This window comes from Taeniopygia guttata, chromosome 27 (assembly GCF_048771995.1).
Source record: "Taeniopygia guttata chromosome 27, bTaeGut7.mat, whole genome shotgun sequence".
In the NCBI taxonomy this organism is placed as follows: Eukaryota; Metazoa; Chordata; class Aves; order Passeriformes; family Estrildidae; genus Taeniopygia; species Taeniopygia guttata.
In genome coordinates this window covers 2,046,647-2,065,624 of record NC_133052.1, presented here as the reverse complement: position 1 = coordinate 2,065,624, position 18,978 = coordinate 2,046,647, and the positions used below count along the sequence as shown (strand labels likewise).

Genomic DNA, 18,978 nt, shown 5'->3' with positions numbered 1-18,978 from the left:
AATGAGTCTGGGCTGTGCACCCCCGCTGAACCCAGCACAGCTAATTTCCAGCACAGCTGCTGGGTTGGGTGGATACATTCTTCTCCCAAGCTTGTTAACTTCTCCTTAGACCTGAGATAATTGGGCAATAGTGCCAGCTTTATCTTACCTCAAGTTCCTGCCAGGAATCCTCTTGAGGGGAGTGGGGTGGGCTTTGGTGCTTACTTCTTGGCTACAATGGGCAAAGCCCTTGGGTGATTTTAACAAAGTTTGAGCCATTAACTGTTTTAATCTCTCTCAGGAGGGTCTGGAGCACAGGTCTGGTGAGGAGCACTTGAGGGGCTCAGGATGGACCATCTCACTCTACAACTCCCTGACATGAGGTTAGAGCTAGGTGGGTGTTGGCCTCTTCTCCCAGGCAACCAGAGATAGGCCAAAAGAAATGGCCTCAGGTAGTGCCAGAGGAGGTTTTGACTGGGTATTAGGAAAAATTCTTCATCGAAAGGGTTGTCAGGCATTGGCACAGGCAGCCCAAGGCAGTGGTGGAGTCACTAAAAGGTAGGTAGATGTGTGCTTAGGAAAGGCACAAGTTCTTCCTTAGCCTCTGATTTATGGAAGCTTCTGTGGGAGTGTTTTAGGGAGTTGAGTGGGAGCTGTTTATCTCCCTCCTGGAAGCTCCTGGACATTTTTAGGACCAGCAGAAGAACTTTAGGACTCTTGCCTACAACTCCCATCCCAGCTACCTCTCCCTCTAGCTGAACTGGAAATGTCAGTGTATTTATTGACTCCCAAATCTCTGATCTGGTGATCATGAATCTCTGAGCTTTGGAGGTCACTGCCCCTCAAGGAGGGGAACCTTCTGATTCCTGGAGCTGCTCTGTGGCTGTTCATCTGTTGCCCTGACTAGAGAAACCTGAATGAAATTGCACTGAAATGTGTGAATTCACTCCCCAAATTCCTGTTCTGGAAGGAAGGGCAGAGGGGTGGCCCAAAGGATAAATGTCAAGTCCTTGGGAGTCCAGGTGGAGGTATCAAAGCTGTGAGCTGGTGCCAAGGGGAGGTGCAAAGCAAGGTTAGAAGGTAAAGGAGGAGCACTCGGTGAGCTTGCACTGGCCAAAGCCAGACCAATTTATTAATGATAGTATTTTTACACTCATAAATAATAAAGGCAGCTTATACCAGAGGAAGGGTTCCCCTTCACCCTCACTTCTGGGACACCACAGGAGCTGTGCTGGCCAGGGAGGTGCAGGGCAAGGCAGGAGGGTCAGGAACTGTCAGAGCACCAAGTCTCTGCACAGGGCCTGCAAAGGCATCGGCAGAGCAGACTGCTCTGAGTGCCTGGCCTCTCCTCAGGCAGGGAATGCTGCCTTCCATGGCTCTTGCACTCAGGGATGAGGCTGGGAGGGTTGGCATTAGCCATGCAGGGGACAGTCATCAGGGGAAATCAGGCTTTCAGTCAATATACAGAATTTTTTTTCTACAGGCCACCATGCTGGCAGGATTGGCAATGCTCTGTATTCAGCAGCTGAAACATCAATCTAAAGCAATGGAAACAGACTTTTTCTGTATGGGTACACTGTACTGCTCCTTGTTTAACTGGGAGCATGGTAGAGCTGCTAATTAAAAAATTAAGCACCTCTTAATCAGGATGTGGTACCCATTATAAACATTTCCTGTTGTGGAAAACCTGCCAGTTTAGTTAAGTTGCAGGTGTTGCATTGGACTGCAGATAGAGCTGCCTTTTCAACACATCTGAATTCCCCTCAAACATGCAAATATCTGTGGAGTTTAAGTCTGAATTCCTATATTAATAGATTAGATTACTTTTTACATTTTTAAATCACACCTCCACCAGGTGTGATTAAATTTAGTCACACCTCTTGCCTCAGACAATTCTCTAGCCAACCCCAGGATGGGCACACTCAAGAGCCTGGGAGCTCTTCAAATATCCTGAGACTGTTTGTTGAGGAAGTTTTTCAGTTTGGAAAAGCCACACCACTGCACTGAGCTGTGTCTCAGGCCTTGCTGCTTCCCACAATCCCTCCACTGAACGAGGCATTGGTTTGACCTGTGTCCCAGACCAAGCTCCTCTGTGGTTCCCCTAAATGCCTTTGGGCCATGTATCCTGCTCAGAGTGCCTGGATCCCAGGAACTCCTGGCATGAGCAAGGAGGTGATAAGGCAGGAGCATGCACAAGACAATGAGTATTCCTCAAGGAAGGCACAAGATCTGTGACCACTGTCCTGCAGCCATCCTGGGAAGAAGGCTTGAGTGGCCTTTCAGAGTGAGTTCCTCTGGTCACAGCTGGAAGCAGGTCATGCAGAGGTTCTGGACATGTACAGGAGGAACGGAGTCAGCAGCAGCATTGTCGCATTCTCATAATTTTTCTCATTTTTCTTAATGAAAAAAGCCCTGGTGGGACAGCATCCCCTCCCTCTGCAATGAGGGGATAGCGACAGGTTTGATACATCTGGAGGCACCATTCACCTGATCTGCTGCTGAGATGTCTGCACAGCTGAGAACGAGCTCCATCCTGACACAGTAAGAGTTTTATCACAAGCACACAAGAGCCCTGTCTGCTGTCAGGTGATTTGCCACTCGTGCTGCCCAAAGCAGGGATGCAGAGCTCGGTGCCGGCCCGAACAAATGCTGCTACCAGCTGAGCACCAACCAGCCATCTCCCAGTGCTCCCAGCAGTGCTAGTAGGTGTAGCCTTTGCTGTAGAGCTGTGGAGGGAAGCTGCCAAGCTCTGGCAGGTAGGAGCCATTGTCCCCCAGGTGGGACAGAGGTGCTGTGTCCTCCTCGCCGAGCTCCGCCTTCAGCACCGGCCGCTGCTGCTCGGGGAGGGCCATGGAGAACAGGGCCTGGGGCTCACACACAAACTTGTACACGTAGCGCTCCCCAGCCACCTGCAGGGGTGAGATCAGGCCAGCTGAGCGCTGCAGGCCCACAGGCAGCACCAGGGAAGGCTTGCAAAGACATCTGCCTGCCCTGAGATGTTGTCCTGGCTTGTAAGATAAGCACAGATTCCATTTGCCATGTGTTGGAGGGTGTTGGAGGTTGGGCAGTTTTCTTATCTCTTCCAAGAACAATGTCTCCCTCTGGGGAGATATCTTTTGTTAATGGAGCATTGAATGACTCCCTGCATGACTGGTAAAGTTCCATCATCCCATTGTGAGATGCTCCACCCAGAGGGAGGAGCCAAGCATCCCTACCGGCATAAAATCAACATTTTTTAGGGTATCAGAACAGCCTCTTCACTGGATTCCCAGAGGAGCAGCTTTGTTCTCTGCTGGATTCCCAGAGGAAGACCAGGCCCAACTACTCCATCCCCAGACCTTCAGAGAAAACTCCACCTTTCTACAGATCCCCGCTTCACAGCATTTCATCTGCCACTCCAGGAGGAGCAGCCACCATTTAACTGGACTACTACCAACACCCTGACTCCTCAGGGTGTCAGGTTTCTGACTCTATCAGTAGTTTTGTTTGTACTAATTACAATTTTTTTCTAAATTTAGTTTTTCTCCTAGTAAAGGACTGTTATTCCCATTCCCATATCTTTGCCTGAGAGCCTTTTAATTTTGAAATGGTGGTAATTCAGAGGGAGGGGGTTTACCTTTTCCATTTCACAGGAGGCTTTTGCCTTCCTTCACAGACTCTTGTCTTTTCAAACCAAGACAGATGTGTCAGAGCTGTACATTTCTCCTTGTGCTGTCCCCTTGCTTCTCAGCTGCTCTGACCACCCCTGGAACAGCTCCTGGGAGCTGGGGTGCTGCCAGCTGACACCCTCTGTCCAGGTAACAACAGCAGCAGCAGTCCCTGAGCAGTCTGTACTGAGACAGTTACACTCCCAATTATCTCTCCAGGGCCCTGGGTGTGCCACAGACCATCCCCACCACACAGGACCAAGTTCCAGGCAGCCTTTCCCTCACCAGAGGAAGGACTGATTCTATCTCCTTGAAGCTGCATAAATTCCAACTCTCCTGACTGCAGAAATACACAGAAAAAAGAAAGAAACCCTAATCTTCCCCCCACCCCGCCTTTGTTTTATTTCTCATGCTTTGCATAAATTCAGCTCCTTCACAGTTTCTCCACTGGACTACAACAAAGAGAAGTTTTCTGTTCTTTCTGTTTCTACGGCCTGCTTCCCCAGCTTTATAAAAATCTTCTTACCTTTGCCATTTCCCACAGCTAGCTCAAGAACATTCTGTCTAGGACTTGTCTCAAACAAGAGGAGCATCACTTCAAGCATAAAGTTTTCTCCTGCTTTACAGACTGACCTTCTGCATGATGCCTTTCTCGTAATAGTAGCGCAGTGAGCGGCTCAGCTTGTCGTAGTTCATGGCTGGACGGTTCTTCTGGATGCCCCAGAGCCTGGCCACCTGCAAGCACAGCACCAAGAGGCAGTGCCAGTGAGCCCAGCTGTCCTAGGCTGAAAGATTTAACTGGGGGTGTGTGTTCTATCACCATCTGTCAGAGCTGGGGCAGGTATCTGCTGTTCATTGGGCAGTTTGCTTTATCTCTCCCACAGCCAACCCTCCCTCCAGGAGATCTCTGCTGTTGATGAGCCATTAATTATTAATTATCTTCTGTTCATGGGCCACTGATGGTCCCTGCATAGCTGGGAAATTACATCATCCCACTGAACAGTGCTAAATGCAGCTCTAATTAGAACAAGATATGAACAGATATTATGGACACTTCTCCCAGATACCAAAAAATCCAGTATCACTGGATTTTTTGGAACATGGCAGCATTTGAAATTACACTTCAGTGAAAGTAATTTTGAAATAAAGATAGATTAGGACATATCTTATGAAAACTTCTGCAATCAGTAGGGTTTGAAACTCCAAACCTCAATGCCAAGTATGGAGCATGACAAGACAGCACAGGTCACTGCAAGCTTGAGAGTGAAGTATCCAGGGAAATGAAGGCTGTGGATAATTTGATACACTGCATAGCTGAGGTTCTAATCTTACACACAAGCAGCCTTTCTTAAACCTGGTATTTGTGTCACTCAAGTGTTTTGACCTCTTCTAAAATCCTTGACTTGCTGCAGGGTCTAGTGAGTACCACTGGCAAGCAAAAGCTTCACAGGGTAGAGGAAAAGCCACTTGAGAGTTTGCACCCCCAGAAACAACAGGTGATTTCCCTGAGCCTGTAGAGAACCTCAATGGTTTCACCTCCTCTGGCTCAATGAGCTTGAACTCCATTCCTCTGCCAGTCCAGGCAATGAAGTGGGAGTTGGTGGGGTTGTCCAGGAGAGCCACGAGGAACTGCCAGAGCTGGAGCGAGCCCCGTCTCTGGTAGGGGGGTCCTTCCCGGTACCCTCCACCTTCCTGCTTGATGTCTCCTGCTGAGAAGAACAAACAAGACATCTCCAAGGAGAACAGTGCTAAAACAACTGGGGAAAAAAAGAAAAAAGCAGCACATTTTACAGCTTCAAAATGTTTACCTGGAATATTTCAGTTCACATGCAACAGTGCCAAACTGACAAGCAACTCTTCCAAGAGCAGCTCTGATATTAATCATAACTGAGCTACTTATGCTAGGCCTGGTTGCTGCTAAGAAAGCTCAAAAAATGGGATACCAAAAAGCTGTGTACCAACACACAGCAAGAACACAGTAATGAACTATGTAGGCACTAGTCAAGGGGCTGGCTAAGGTGATGGATAACCCTATCTTACACCAAAACTCCAAACCAAGCTTTCTCCAACCTTCAAATTTTTCTGGAACAACACAGACATCATCAATAAAGGACCTCATCTGCTTGTCATAGCTGCAGCCTGAAAGAGAAAGGAACATCAGCAGTCACAGCCAGCCAGGGTAGTAGCAGACAGTGGTTCTGTACAGGGAGGAGAAGACAGTTCTTGCATCTCTTACCTAATGGATCTTCTGTATTTGAATGGCTTGGATAACTCTCAGCATTTATGTACATGGAAGGACAGTCAGGACCATCTACAGAACAATTAACAAACTCATTTATTTAAAAAGTGCAGGTGGCAGAATTATCGTGCTCTGTAAAGGTGGATAGGTGAGTGCAGCTGTCTAACCACCTTTAGAGCCCTCCTAAAGGTGAGTGTCAGACTGCTAACCACAGCTTCATCTGCATTATCCTTCCAATGAGGAATTAGAGCAGTCAGTTGCTGTGGCACCATCACACACCATCCTTCAGGGTAGCCAGGAGAAGCAGCCAATCACCTCTACCTCACTTTTATACAAATCCATGGACAGCAGGCTAAATTGGAACCTCTCTCTCATCTTAGTTTAAGATAACTACACACTTTGCTGCTGCTTTCCCAGGTAAGAAGGCATTACATTTTTCCAGGGGTACTGTGATGATGATGGTGAATGGAGAGCAGGAGCATCTGAATGTTTCTGCAGAGTCTCACAAATGTCATTTCAGATGTCTCAAGTCTCCCTGGCTTTTTCACATCATGAGGGGGCATTCCCACAAGCAGTTCAGAAAATATAAAAGAAAAATCAGCCTTTGTTAAAAACAAGCAGGAAGTCTTTTCCTGGTTCTCTGTGTATAGTGCTGTCTGTGCACTGCAATTTGTGTCTTCTGTATCTTGTGTTTTCTGAATCAAATTTATTTACTGTACAGAGCTGAAACAGAAGCTGTAACTGGGAGCTTTGCAAAGGTTTATGTTACACTTCCCTCTCACACCTGTGCCTGGCCCTTGCTGCCAGCAGATATTTTGCTGATGCTAAGGGAAGAGAACTCTCAGCTGACAGACTGGGTGTTATTACAGCCATAAACTACTCTCACAAAAAGCACATTCTCAGCTTCTGGGCTTGCACATTTTCTGAACAGAAGGACCCAGTGAAATTGTAATTCCAATATCACCACAGTGATACCCTCATAAGAGCTTTTTATTTTTGTGTTTATTTCTGCTCAAGGAAAAAATTCAAGATGTCCATTGAAATACCAGGAAACCAGAAGTATCACTCCCTCTGGAAAGAGGGTATTTTGATCTCAGGGTAGTGAGTCTTTGGAGAGATCTTCCAGAAAAATAAGATTTATCCCTTGTGGAAAAATAAGAGGATCACCTGGTGGAGATATCTGGCATCTAAAGAGCAATTTTTGGCACCACTAACTTTTTTCTCTTGTCATCCCGACATCTGTTCTCTGAGCCTTGTTTCTATGGGAAGTAGCAGATCCTCAGAGGATACCAAGCAGCACCCTGGCACTGAGCTGAGCCCACCCAGAGCCCTTTGCTCTGTGCTCAGAGGGCTTCTGCTGCAAGGATCCAGGACCGTTTTTCTGTCCAAGCTCCAGCATATCCTTTCTGTTGCTGTTTTCAGTATGATTTCTTCAAAGCTGACCTCACTTACTTCCTACAACCTTCCAGCTCACAATTACCCCTGAAAACAAAAACTCCCTGTGAAACTGGAAACAGCCTTTTCTTCATTTCTGATGTTGTGTGTGGGCTAATCACGAATTTTGAGATTCTCCTTATTGGCTATTGACTCCCTTGGGGTGGGAATGCTTTTATCTCATTTGAATGGATTTAACATCCCCTTCTGCCTCCTATCTTGCTAAAGCTTTCAGCTCTGTCCCAGAAAGGCTTTCTCAGAGCATGGTGAGTGTCCCAGCCTTATTTTGGGGGCAGTGAACAGACAGAACTGTTTTAGCTGCCAGGTACCCAGCCAGCACATGCTGCTGACAGTGAGCAGTGCTGCTGCAGAGCTCAGAGAGCAGCACTTCATCCAGCTGGATGCCCCCCGAGGAGCTGCTGACCCCACTGATGATGTTCATGCAGTCAGGAAGGGGCAGTTCTGCCTACCTGGCTCGTACAGGTAATCCAGCTGCTCCTGCTTGACCAGCACAGCTGCTGGGAGCTGCTGCCTGCTGCCTGCCTGCTTTGCTTGCTCGTACTGGGGGTCGTGCTGCTCCTGTTTGAAGCCCTGCTGGGGGTACTGGAGGCAGGGCTTGGGCAGCTGGCACTGGTAGGCAATGGAGTCTTCCTGGGCCACGGCCTGGGAGGGTGGGAAGGAATGGCACATCTCCAGAGGTGGCTGATAGGCAGAGCTAAGAAGGGAGAGGGTGTGAGACAGGTGCTTTCCTGAGAATTTGCAGCCCCAGAAACAAAGGGTGATTCCCCTGAGCCTGTGGAGAACCCTCTGGTCTCAGCCCTGGTTTCTGCTGTCTGGGCCCTCTGGTTTCAGGAGGGACAGGCACCTCCTCAGCCCCTTGCTGCAGCTGCAGGAGCCCATGGTGGCTGGCACAAGGAGGGGTGACAGCCCAGGGGAGGATGTTTCCAAGGGCAGCTGCCCCACAGCCCAGCACTCCCAGGAGCTGGCAGGGTAAAGGGCATGGACCTCACACCCAGGCAGCAGAGGTGGGTGCCACAGGAGGGGATCCTGTGCCCTTCACCTGGATGCTGCAGCCCTTCCTCCTTTCACCACCATGGAGGGAAATCCTTGCCAGTGGCTGCCTCCTCCTCCTCACCTGTTCTCACTGAGGAATCCACAGCTGGATGTGGAGTGGGGTGGCCCTGCAGGGCTCAGGAAGCTTCTGTCCTGTCTGGGGAACTGCTGGAGTGGTGGCTGGATCAGAACTCCGGGGCTGGGGGACTCTCTGAGCTGGTCATAGGCACTGGAACAGCCAAACAGATATTGCAGCATTTCAGTTCCCCAAGAGGGACTTGTGGCAGCACCCGGAACATCTCAGTCCTGGGCTGCAAGATGTGTCTGGGGGTGTGTGTATCCACTACCATCTGTCAGAGCTGGGGCAGGTATCCGCTGTTCATTGGGCAGTTTGCTTTATCTCTCCCACAACCAATCCTCCCTCCAGGAGATCTCTGCTGTTCATGGGGCATTAATTATTAATTATCTTCTGTTCATGGGCCACTGAGTGTCCCTGCATGGCTGAGAAAATTCCATCATCCCACTGGGAGATGCTCTGCCCAGGGGAGGAGCCAAACATTCCTACCTGGATCCAATCTGACCTGGGAACAGCACAGCAGCCTTTGCCCCCTGCATTCCCAGAGGAGCAGCTTTCTTCCCCACTGCATTCCCAGAGGAGCCCAGGCCCATCTCCCCAGCCCTGGAGCTCCAGAGGAAAACTCCCCCCTTGTGCAGGATCCTGCTCCAGCAGAAGCACAGCTGGCACTGCAGGAGGGCTGAGCCACCCTGGGACGGGGCTGCTGCCACCTCCCTGACCCACAGGGGCCAGGGCTGCTCTGACTCTGGCAGTGGTTTGTTTTCTTTTCTTTTTTTTTTTTTTTTTTTTGCACTATTGCATTTATATTTTTGACTTTTCTAATAAAGAACTGTTATTCCTATTCCCATATCTTTGCTGAGAGACCCTTAATTTTAAAATTATATTAATTTGGAGGGAGGAGTTCTACATTGTCCATTTCAAGGGAGGCTCCTGCCTTCCTTAGCAGACAACCTGGCTTTCCAAATCTAGAAAATATCAAACATGCTGTGCCCCTGTGCAGCCCCCTGGGCCAGAAGCCCCCAGCTCAAACCCCTGCTGCCTCCCTGCTCCCTGACAGCAACAACCCTTTAGAAGGGCTTTGCTGGAGGAGCCACAGCTCAGGGATGGGCAGTGGGACAGATTTTGGAAAACAATGGGCAGAGGCATGTGGTAGGTGTCAACATTGCTGAGTGTGAGGATGGCTGAGGGCCAGGGAGAATAAAAAGGGAGAATAAAAGGAGGCAAAGGCAGAGCTGATGGTCACAGCCTGAGCTGCCCAGTGGGCAGAGCTGCTGAGCACTGCTGGGCAGCCAGGGCTGCTGGCACCCCTCCAGTGTCACACATTGCAGAGCCCCGGGTTTCAGAGCAGCTCCTGCCCCTCCTGGCAGCCATACCTGGCATAAAGGCACTGCTGGCTGCTGTGGCTGCAGGACAGCTCCGAGGGGCTCTGGGGCTCCTTCTTGATCTTGGCAGGAGGGCTGTGAAAAGCCACTGAGGAGAGAAAGGAAAGATCCAACTGACACTGCATTTTATGGGGAGCTGTGATTATCAGGCATTTCCAAATGCAGGGGTCCCTTGGCTGAATCTCTGCTGTGCCAATAGTCCAGCACCCCTGAGTGTGGGACTGGAGGATCCCAAAACCACTCTGCTCATCCAGAACATAGGGACAGTCCAGGAAAAAAAAAAACAAAAAACAAAAAACCAAACCAAAACAAAAAAGGTTTCTTTCCATTTTCAATGCACTGATCATGGCAAGAGCCTGATGCAGACAGAATTTCATGAATAACAAGTGTGGGCTGCAGTTTACAGCACCAGGAAGTAGGATGTGGGTGTTTAGGAAATTTTTTTTGTCTGTTTCTCTGAATGCTGATGCACTTCTATAAATTATTTGGCTTGAAGCTAATTCCATACAGTTATCATTAAAGGAAAAATGGGAAGGATGTTACTGACTGATGAATGAAAAAAGATATTTGCTTTTACAAGCAAGCTTTAGGTTTGCTGATAAATGAAATTAGACATTGAAAGATGAAAGAAACAATGGGGAAAACCCCTAAATTCCATAAGAATTGAAAATTAAAAAGGGAGGGTTATACATTAGAGGGAAATCTCTGGTATCAGATTTATTGGGAAGTCTGAACCTCTCAAGTACATCAGGCAATGGGGAAAGAGAGAAGGGAAATTAGGATAAAAGAGGAGGCTGTGTCCTCCAAAAATTGGAGAGACCCCAGGGGAATGGCCCATGGCCTCTCCCTTTATTGGAATAAAGTAAAAGGACTCCTCTGTCTCCTTTTTAGACATAAATCTCTGATATTTGTGGATTAATTTTCCTGACACAGCCCATCTAAAAATGCTGATGGGTCAGCTGAGTCTCAGGGGGAAAAGAATTTTTTTCTCTCCAGTACATTGAACTCCATGGGATTGTCAAGAAGCTGGATGTGTTAGGAGCAGCCAATTCTTTCCAGCCCCTAATAGCTGGAACAGGCTCTCACATTACACCTGACTCATTGATTCACTCAGAGTGAAACTGGGCCCATCCCTCTCCTCAGTTCTAGGTCAAAAAGAGAAAGAAATCAGATATATGGCTCAGAGACCAAGCTCTGAGAAAGGAGGGAAACAAGAGCAACCAGTGAAAGTGTTTAATTCCAGTTTAGTGGGGGAAACTACCTGGGGCAGGGGGAAAAGGCAGCAGAATTTGGATTTGTCTTTCCCCCAGGAGGTGTGAGCATCCCCATGGTACTTACAATTTTCTGAATGGAAGTCAGGCACAAATTGCTCATCATTGTCTGGAACCTGAGCTGTCAGGAGAGAGAGGGAGGGAGGGAGAAAAAGAGGCAGGGAGGAGTTAGTTTTGGCACTTTGTACAGCATAATTAGCACTGAGGCAGAAATAAATCTCTGCAGGAAAGATCTGAGCTTTCTGCTGGGATGGTTTTAGTGACTAAGGGTAGTTTCCCTTTGGGATTAATGAATACATGTGAGTCCTGGGAGAAACCTTACCCATGTTTTATAACTTCTAACAATTACTTTTACATCCCTTTTACTGCAGGCAAGGGAGAGCTTGCAGCAGATTGTTGTTATTTCATAAATTCTGTCACTGCTGCTGAAAGAAATGCTGCTGCTAACAGACAAATCTACAGTTTTTGTTATTGCAGAGTAGACAACAGAGTGTGATTGCACTCTCTCTGCTCTAAACCAGAGGTGATGTAGTCAAAATTAAGGGACATAAAGGATGGAAGCTCACTAATCTCAGTCAGTAGAAACTAAGCTAGACTGGACATGCCAAAAATGAACCTCAGGGAGTAACACTGGGCTAACAGGTGGTGAATCAGAATGGAACTGGCCAAACCCTTCACTCTGCAATTGCTGTTCCTTCAAATAACCTGTATGACAAAGTGGAAATGTAAGCAAAAAAAAAACAGATGGGGAACTGAGGAAAAAAAAACTAGAAAATTCATTCTCTGAATTATATTTAAAAAGAAACGTGGAAATAGAAGTGGGATAATTAATGAGAGATCTAAACCCAGCTCTGCTCTTGCAACCCTGACCCCAGCATTCCCCCACAGCTTCCCAGAGCTGGAGCACTGGAACTTCAATTTTCTGCCTGAGGACACCTGGAGATGTGAATGTGCTCCTTCACAGGATCTGCCTGTGCTACTTTTCTCCAAGGAAATTTGGGGGTTTTTGTTTGTGTCTCTGAATGCTGATGCACTTCTATAAATTATTTGGCTTGAAGTTAATTCCATACAGTTACCAACATCCAGGTTCACCAAGTGCAGCAGATCCTGGTAAAAACTGCAGAGGAAAACTGGATTTTTACTAACCAGGCCCAGGATGTTTCCTGTGTTTCTTTTAAGAGCCTTAAAAAGAAAAGCCTTTAAGAGCCTTTATATTCTGCATATAATTCTTCAAAAAGAAGAATTCTTTGACTCTCAAAATAAGATATCAAGTGTTAATTGACACTACTAAAATACTTTAAAAAGATAACAAAGATAACAAACCTATGACTGACACACCTAAACACATTTATACAGATCTATATGTGCTTTAAATTCATTAACATTTTTGGCTGATGCCTTATTTCTAGTTTGCTTCCTTCCTAGGTTTGTTTCGCTTTTATTTAAAAAGTAAGACCAAAATCTGTAAGTAAATAAATAACTTCTAAAATAAAAATAAATGTGATAAAGGAAAATAATAAATAATATATTTAATGTTGTCCCTTTCTTCTGCATTGTTTAGGATAGTACTCTTCATCTGATGTCTTCATCTCATGAACAAATGTTAACATACAGGACATAAGTAAAAAATATTTTCACGGTTCAGGAAAATATTTTGACATCCTGGTGAATAGAAAAAAGCAATATTTTGCTTCAGAGTTTTTTTTGTTTGTTTGTTTGTTTTTGGGTTTTTTGGTTTTTTTTTTCTTTTTTTTTTGGTTACAAGTCTGGAAATGGGAACAACAATGGGAGAAACCATTTCCCTGATATGCAGACTAAAATAATAAAATACATTATTAAAACTCATATTGAATTTCTCAGGGATTTCACTTGGACTCTGGTTAGATGCTATGAACCATGAAAAATTATAATTAAAAAAAATCTCTGCCTATATTCCCGAAACATGCAGTAAGCTTTGCATTATCATTTACTAATCCTGGCTGGGAGCAGAGCACCTCTGTCTCTCCAGGGATGTGAGTGACTTCCAAACTCACCCTGCAAACACTCTGCTGGTGGCAAATATATTGTGAGAGATTCCATGGAAATTCTTTGGATCAGTGAGCTCAAACTATTATCAGACATGAGAAAATCCAAAACTGAAAGTCTACCAAAAATCAGTTTTGAGGCAAACTTATTGGCAGCTCAAGTTCTTGTAAGATTTAAAAGAAATCAATCTCAGGTCAATTACATGACCAGCAATTCATACCAATTTTCCTGTTCTGATAAAAGTTACATGGATGTTTCAATATTGAAACAGTCTCCAGGTAATTCCTGCTGCATCCTTACAATCCTCACACTCCTGGAACACTGCCTGATTCGCAGCACCTCATTTCAGTTCAGTTTGGAATGAACATTACATTTCTGATTTTTTTTTCCCTTAATAATAATCTTACTTAGTTGGCAAATATATTTTTGAAGGGTTAAAAAAAGAATTGTTTGACAAGATTGCCCCTCGCTTGTGGTAAAACGAGAGGAAATAGCCCTGCTCAAAATGTCATGCATATTTTTACATCATTACAGTTAAATATTTTTATATACCTAGATACAATAAGTATGTCAGTATTTGTCAAGAGTCTGTACTCGAGGATGTGTTTTGAATTTTCTAGAAAACGGACCATCTGTAGTACTGGAATTGGAGCAAAGTCACCATGTTTAGAAATAGTTTCACTTGGCATTAATGTGACTCCCTGGCATTCGAAGTTTTCCTTGAAGTTCAAAGTCAAAACAATTAAGACACCGAACTGAAAAGTATGTAAATTCCAGGAAGGTCCCCACAATGTATTACATAAAAAAAAAAAAATAGAAAAAGAAAAAAAAAAAAAAAAAAAAAAAAAGAAATAATAGAAGCATTTTGTTCCCCAAATTAAAAGACTAGTTTGTTGTTTAAGAAAATATCAACGTTCTGGCAACCTACAAAGATAAGTGACAAATTAACATAAAATTGAAGCTGCTACAAATAGCCCGAAGCGAAAATTGTACTCAGGAAAGCGGGCCGGCAGCCAAGTCCCATTCATAAGCAAATGCCCGGCACAGTGGTGTCATTCAGCGTCTGAATTTACACAAGGCAGAGGTTGGCAAGTCTGAAAAACCCGCTTTTGTTTGGAGCCGGGCAAACACAGCGGAGGAGCGGGACAAACCCCAAAAGCAACTCCGAGACAGGGAAACCGAGACAGGGAAACCGAGCCGGGGGTAGAACCGGGGCAGAGCCGGGGGGGCAGAGCCGGGGGGCAGAACCGGGGGGCAGAGCCGGGGCAGAGCCGGGGGGCAGAGCCGGGGCAGAGCCGGGGGGCAGAGCCGGGGGGCAGAGCCGGGGCAGAGCCGGGGGGCAGAGCCGGGGGGTAGAGCCGGGGGCAGAACCGGGGGTAGAGCCGGGGGTAGAGCCGGGGGTAGAGCCGGGGGGCAGAGCCGGGGGGCAGAGCCGGGGGGCAGAGCCGGGGGCACAGCCTACCTTCAGTCAGCCACGTCTCCTGGAGCTGCCGCAGGTCCTGGAAGAGCTCTGCGGGGAGAGAGGCCGGGCTGACCGCGGGATGCTCCGGGAGGAGCCGGCCCCGGTCCCGGTCCTCCCTCCGCCCCGGGCCCCCCTCACCTTCCGAGTCCTGCTCCGGCGGCACGTCCGGCTCCCCGGGAATCCTCGCAGCGCCCAGCGCGGCTCGGCCGGCGGGCGGCACCGGGCCCGGGGGCTGCTGCGGGAGGAGCAGGTCAGAGCGGAGCCCCGGGAGGAACGGGACCGGCCCGGAGCCCCCCGGCGGAGCCGCCACTCACCTGCGGGAAAGTGAACGGCACCTGCTGGTCCAGGTACCCCTTCATCCTCCTCGGCCGCTACCCGCGCTCCCCGGGCATCCGGGGGGTACCGGGGCCGGGCCGGGCCAGGCGGGGCGGCCGAGATCCGCAGCAGCGGCGGCAGGACCGCGATCGCTGCCGCTGCCCGGCACCGGCAGCGACCGCGTCGCAGCTGCCGAAACTTGGGATGCGAGGCGGAGCGAGCCCGGCAGCCCCGGGCGGGACGAAGCCCGCGACAGAAGCCCCCCCTCGGGTCGGGTCCCGTCCGGAGCCGTCCCTCAGCACCGGGATCACCGGTAGCACCGGGATCACCGGTGGCCCACGCGGAGCCGCCCCGTGCGCGCCCCGCGGCCGCCGTGGGCCCGGGGCCGGTCGCCCATTGGCCCCGCGCTCACGGCCCCGGCTCGCCCACTCCTTTGTTTGATCGAATTTGTGAATGAAGCTCCGCGTCGGGGCACGCCCGCCAATCAGCGCCCGCCTCGGCCGTCACCCAGCGCCGAGTGGGCGTGGCCTATGCCCCGGCGGACCAATCAGATCGCAGAGCTGCGCCGTTCATTCACGGCCGGGCTCCCATTCATAAAGAAAATGAAATTCCGCCGGAGTTCATTCATGAGCGGCTCCCGGCGGGTCCGTGTGTCGCACCCGGCCACAGCCCTGCCCCGCCCCAGCACATCCCACTCCTCTTCAAACCCTCTTCGAGGTCATTTCCAAACCCTATTCGAGGTTTTTCAGACCCTCTTCGAGGTAATTTTCAAACCCTCTTCACCTTCGTTCAGTTCCGTTCTGAGCAAGTTGCAACAAGAGTTGGAAGAAATCTCGCCCATCCAACCGGAGCGAAAATAACTCAAGTCCTGGCTGTCAAAATCAGTTTGACTCATGCAAATGTTAAGGGACAACAACATGAAAAAAAAAAAAAAAGAAAAAAAAATCTAATCTTGGGATTTGCACTCTAAAACAAGTGGATTTGCTTTTCCAGACGCCGGATGCTGTCTCCTGAGCTATGTGCATGCATCCAATTATTTTCCCCCCAAATTTCTCCTTTAAAATTCCAAGATGCTATTTAACATTTATTAATCCTCTTTTTCCTCTAAAAATATTGGTGACATGCAGGACCTGGTCATAATAAGATAATCATTCATGGAATGTTATGTCCTGGAAGACATAATAAGTATTTATTCTCTTCTCCCTAGAAGAGAAATAAGTACTCAAGAGAAAAAGAGAAGGGTAAATTATCCATAAGGCTAAATGGAGCTTTACATTTTTAATGTTTTCTCTATATCTCACCCCTTCCAGTTTGCTGTACAGCTCTGCTGGCTGTGAAAAGAGTGTCTGTAAGTTTAATTATCTAATCAATTTGTATTTTGATTGCTATCATTAATCCGGTGGGACAAAGCTGTATAAAGTTTTAATTATATCTATACAGTCCTTAAGATATAAACTGCTGACAAAATCTTGGACCACTTGATCCAGCAGCACCCAGAGTCCTCTCTGAGGAGTTTAGAAATCCAGGTGATCTTTTGTGCACCCCACTGCCATTTTTCTCTCTGACAGAGATGTTCTGTCAGTGCTATCAATGGCTTTTTCTATTTCTGTGTCACATTTATTTTCAAAGGCTGGCTAATCAAATGTGAGCAATTAATGTTCAGGGTGATTAATTGCCTTCTATTATTAATTTTTTTTTCTTGAGGTGTCTTTGAAGAGTTAAAATGTGATACATAAACCAGAAAGCTGATTCTTACTTATAAAGTATTAGCAACAGATTTATTCCATCATTGGAACACACACTGCCTGAGGTGTTTCTTCCCTGGCTTTACAGTTTATTTTTCTTAGTCACCAAGTGAATTTTGGTGACTAATCTTTGTGCCTAATCCCCTCTCCCTCCCGTGTCCATCCCTAAGATTTAGCTGTTTCCATTTATTGTACTGGCTTCAGAAAACCCAAGCCCGAATTTCAGATGCATCCCCTGCAGTCCCCAGCAGCTGTGGCTGGGGTAATGTAAAGCTCTCAGCCAGAGATGCTGACACAGACAGGATCAAATTACAAATGGCTTAGAAAGTGACACACTGAAAGTTGGAAAAAACCTCTCTGTACTGTAGAACGGAGCATGAAGAGACCTGCAGTTCTATAAAAATAATAATAAACAGCTGGATGAAGAGCTCAGGTTTCTTAACATCAGGCATGAAATCAGCCCAGCTGCTCTTCAATACCCTGTTGTTCCTTGGGCAGGAATATCGGGAGTGAGGTGCTGAGGCTAGAATTGCCCATTGTTCCCAGCCCTCTCTGCCTGGGAGGGGATGCAATGCCTGAGGAAACACAGAAATCCCAAAACTGGCAGCTCCTGCCTGTCAGAATCTGTTTTAATTTCATTAATTTAGTTTAATTAAGAAATGACAAATTATTTTTAGTTTTAACTGAATAACTAACTACTTGTGTTCTGTAATGTGGATTTTTAAATCTAATTATACAATATTAGTTACGCTTATGAAGAAGAAGGTAAAGAAGAAGTATTCATTTCTGGTTTAAAACTTCTATTTTGTTTTATATATATAACTCTATTTTAAAACTTCAAACTCAAAGTTTTTTTAGTAAGTGATATATGCTTCTATTCAAATTACACATTCCTAATCTTAGTTTTATCACTCAGTTTGGGAAGCCTCCACAGCCTCAGGTCAGTGCAGTGTTCTCTTGGGGGTCAGTGCCTATCAGCACAGAAAGTCTCAAATTCTCAGCAGCCAGGGTTCCAACACCTCTCCTGAGCAAAGGCCTCTGTATTTGCTCTCACAGCTCTCTGGTACATTATAGCCACGTGACAATCAATTAACTGCCCACTCTATCAGAATAAAGAAGCCACCCAACCTTATATAACTCTTTTTAATTGTTTTCTTACATTATAGCATTTTGCTAAACTTATTCTGCCATAATTCACATAATTTAATTTCTCAAAGTGCTAATAAAATAATTGCTTCCTTCCTGTAGACAGAGTGCCTGAAATGTCTTCTCTCATTCAGAACATTATAAAAAGTGGCTGTCATGAATGCTTAAAAGGACTGTTTTATTCACAAGATACAAAATTGTTCTCTCTAGAGTCTGTGTTGTGTCTCAGACAGCCACAAAGGTGCAAGGAACCTACCCAGACACTTCCTTGCACACTTTGACTACCTGCACTGGTGAAAATCACCTGGAGTTGAATATTTCAAATCCGGCAAGTCTCATGAGTGAAGTTCTGTGGGTAGTGGAAACCTCCTGTCCTATTGCCCTTAGAGAACAGCTTGGAAATCAACCACAAAATTCAAATCACAAGTAAATAACTCCATAGTACTTTCAGTTCCCTGCACCATCATGAAACTCAGAAACAAATCCAAAAATGCAACCAGGCACAGAGAGCAGCCCTGAGGGCAGCTGAGACCGTGTGTGCAGCTCTCCAGTGTCTGGGGCTGGCAGAGGAGATGGGGCAGGCACTGACCAGCACCAATCCTGCCTGCAGCTGGGTCAGCTGGCAACTTCTGTGCCTCAGTTTCTCACCTGCAGAGGGACAAGGCAGTTTGTAGACTTCATAGACACTGGGGACATGCAATTAATTAGAGCCTGCAGCGTGCACCTCAAAGGGGAAAGTATTGGGTTAAATTTTGTTGCAATGGAGGTTGTAGTCATTGCAATCACAGTAATTGCTTTCTTATGATAGTTTGGCACTTTCACTGCTCTAATGGCAGAAATCATAGCAATTTCTCCCTTAAATTCTGTATGTTACCCCTTAAAACAAAGACAGTGAAAGGTGCTCAGGCCATCACTCTGCAGAGTGTTTTGGATCATGGAAAAGTCTGGAAGGCTGGAAGAGGCTCACAGCTGGAGCAGCACGAAGAACACAACACTGAGAAAACAGCTTGGAGCACGGAATCAGCGTTGCCCAGGAGCCGAGAGGGAGTTGTACCTGTTTGTGGGGAATTTGAAGAAATGCCTGCCTTGAATACCAAATTGTGTTTCTAACAGACACAACCCACCAATCCTTCATATAGGAAAACACAGCAGTGTGAAGCATCCAAAATCAGGAATGTGAAGGGAGAACTCTTCAATGTTAGTC

At 47.0% G+C, this 18,978-nt stretch overlaps 1 protein-coding gene across 3 annotated transcripts; it reads right to left on the bottom strand.

Annotated features, from left to right (window-relative positions):
- Positions 1–1,078: 1,078 nt before the first annotated feature.
- Positions 1,079–15,064, bottom strand: ETV4 (ETS variant transcription factor 4). 3 transcript variants are annotated; one of them, XM_030256369.4, is made up of 12 exons: positions 14,883–15,064; positions 14,707–14,803; positions 14,569–14,616; positions 11,149–11,202; positions 9,802–9,898; positions 8,435–8,581; positions 7,770–8,014; positions 5,863–5,937; positions 5,697–5,765; positions 5,163–5,335; positions 4,260–4,361; positions 1,079–2,888 (listed from the first exon to the last, which is right to left on the bottom strand). In XM_030256369.4, exons 1-12 carry the CDS (start codon positions 14,925–14,927, stop codon positions 2,679–2,681), a joined length of 1,362 nt encoding a protein of 453 aa, XP_030112229.4. In that variant the 5' UTR covers positions 14,928–15,064; the 3' UTR covers positions 1,079–2,678. The 3 variants fall into 3 exon arrangements, with proteins under 3 accessions (XP_030112229.4, XP_030112231.4, XP_030112230.4); XM_030256371.4 differs by having other exon boundaries at positions 5,163–5,332; XM_030256370.4 differs by having other exon boundaries at positions 14,707–14,800.
- Between the last annotated feature and the right edge of the window lie 3,914 nt (positions 15,065–18,978).

Coding starts and splice junctions, on each gene's coding strand:
- ETV4 (XM_030256369.4), bottom strand. CDS start 14,927: ATGAAGGGGTACCTGGACCAGCAGGTGCCGTTCACTTTCCCGCAG. Junction 11,203..14,568: donor GGAGACGTGGCTGACTGAAG/GTAGGCTGTGCC, acceptor CTCTCCTGACAG/CTCAGGTTCCAGACAATGAT. Junction 2,889..4,259: donor AGAAAGGCATCATGCAGAAG/GTCAGTCTGTAA, acceptor TCACCCCTGCAG/GTGGCTGGGGAGCGCTACGT.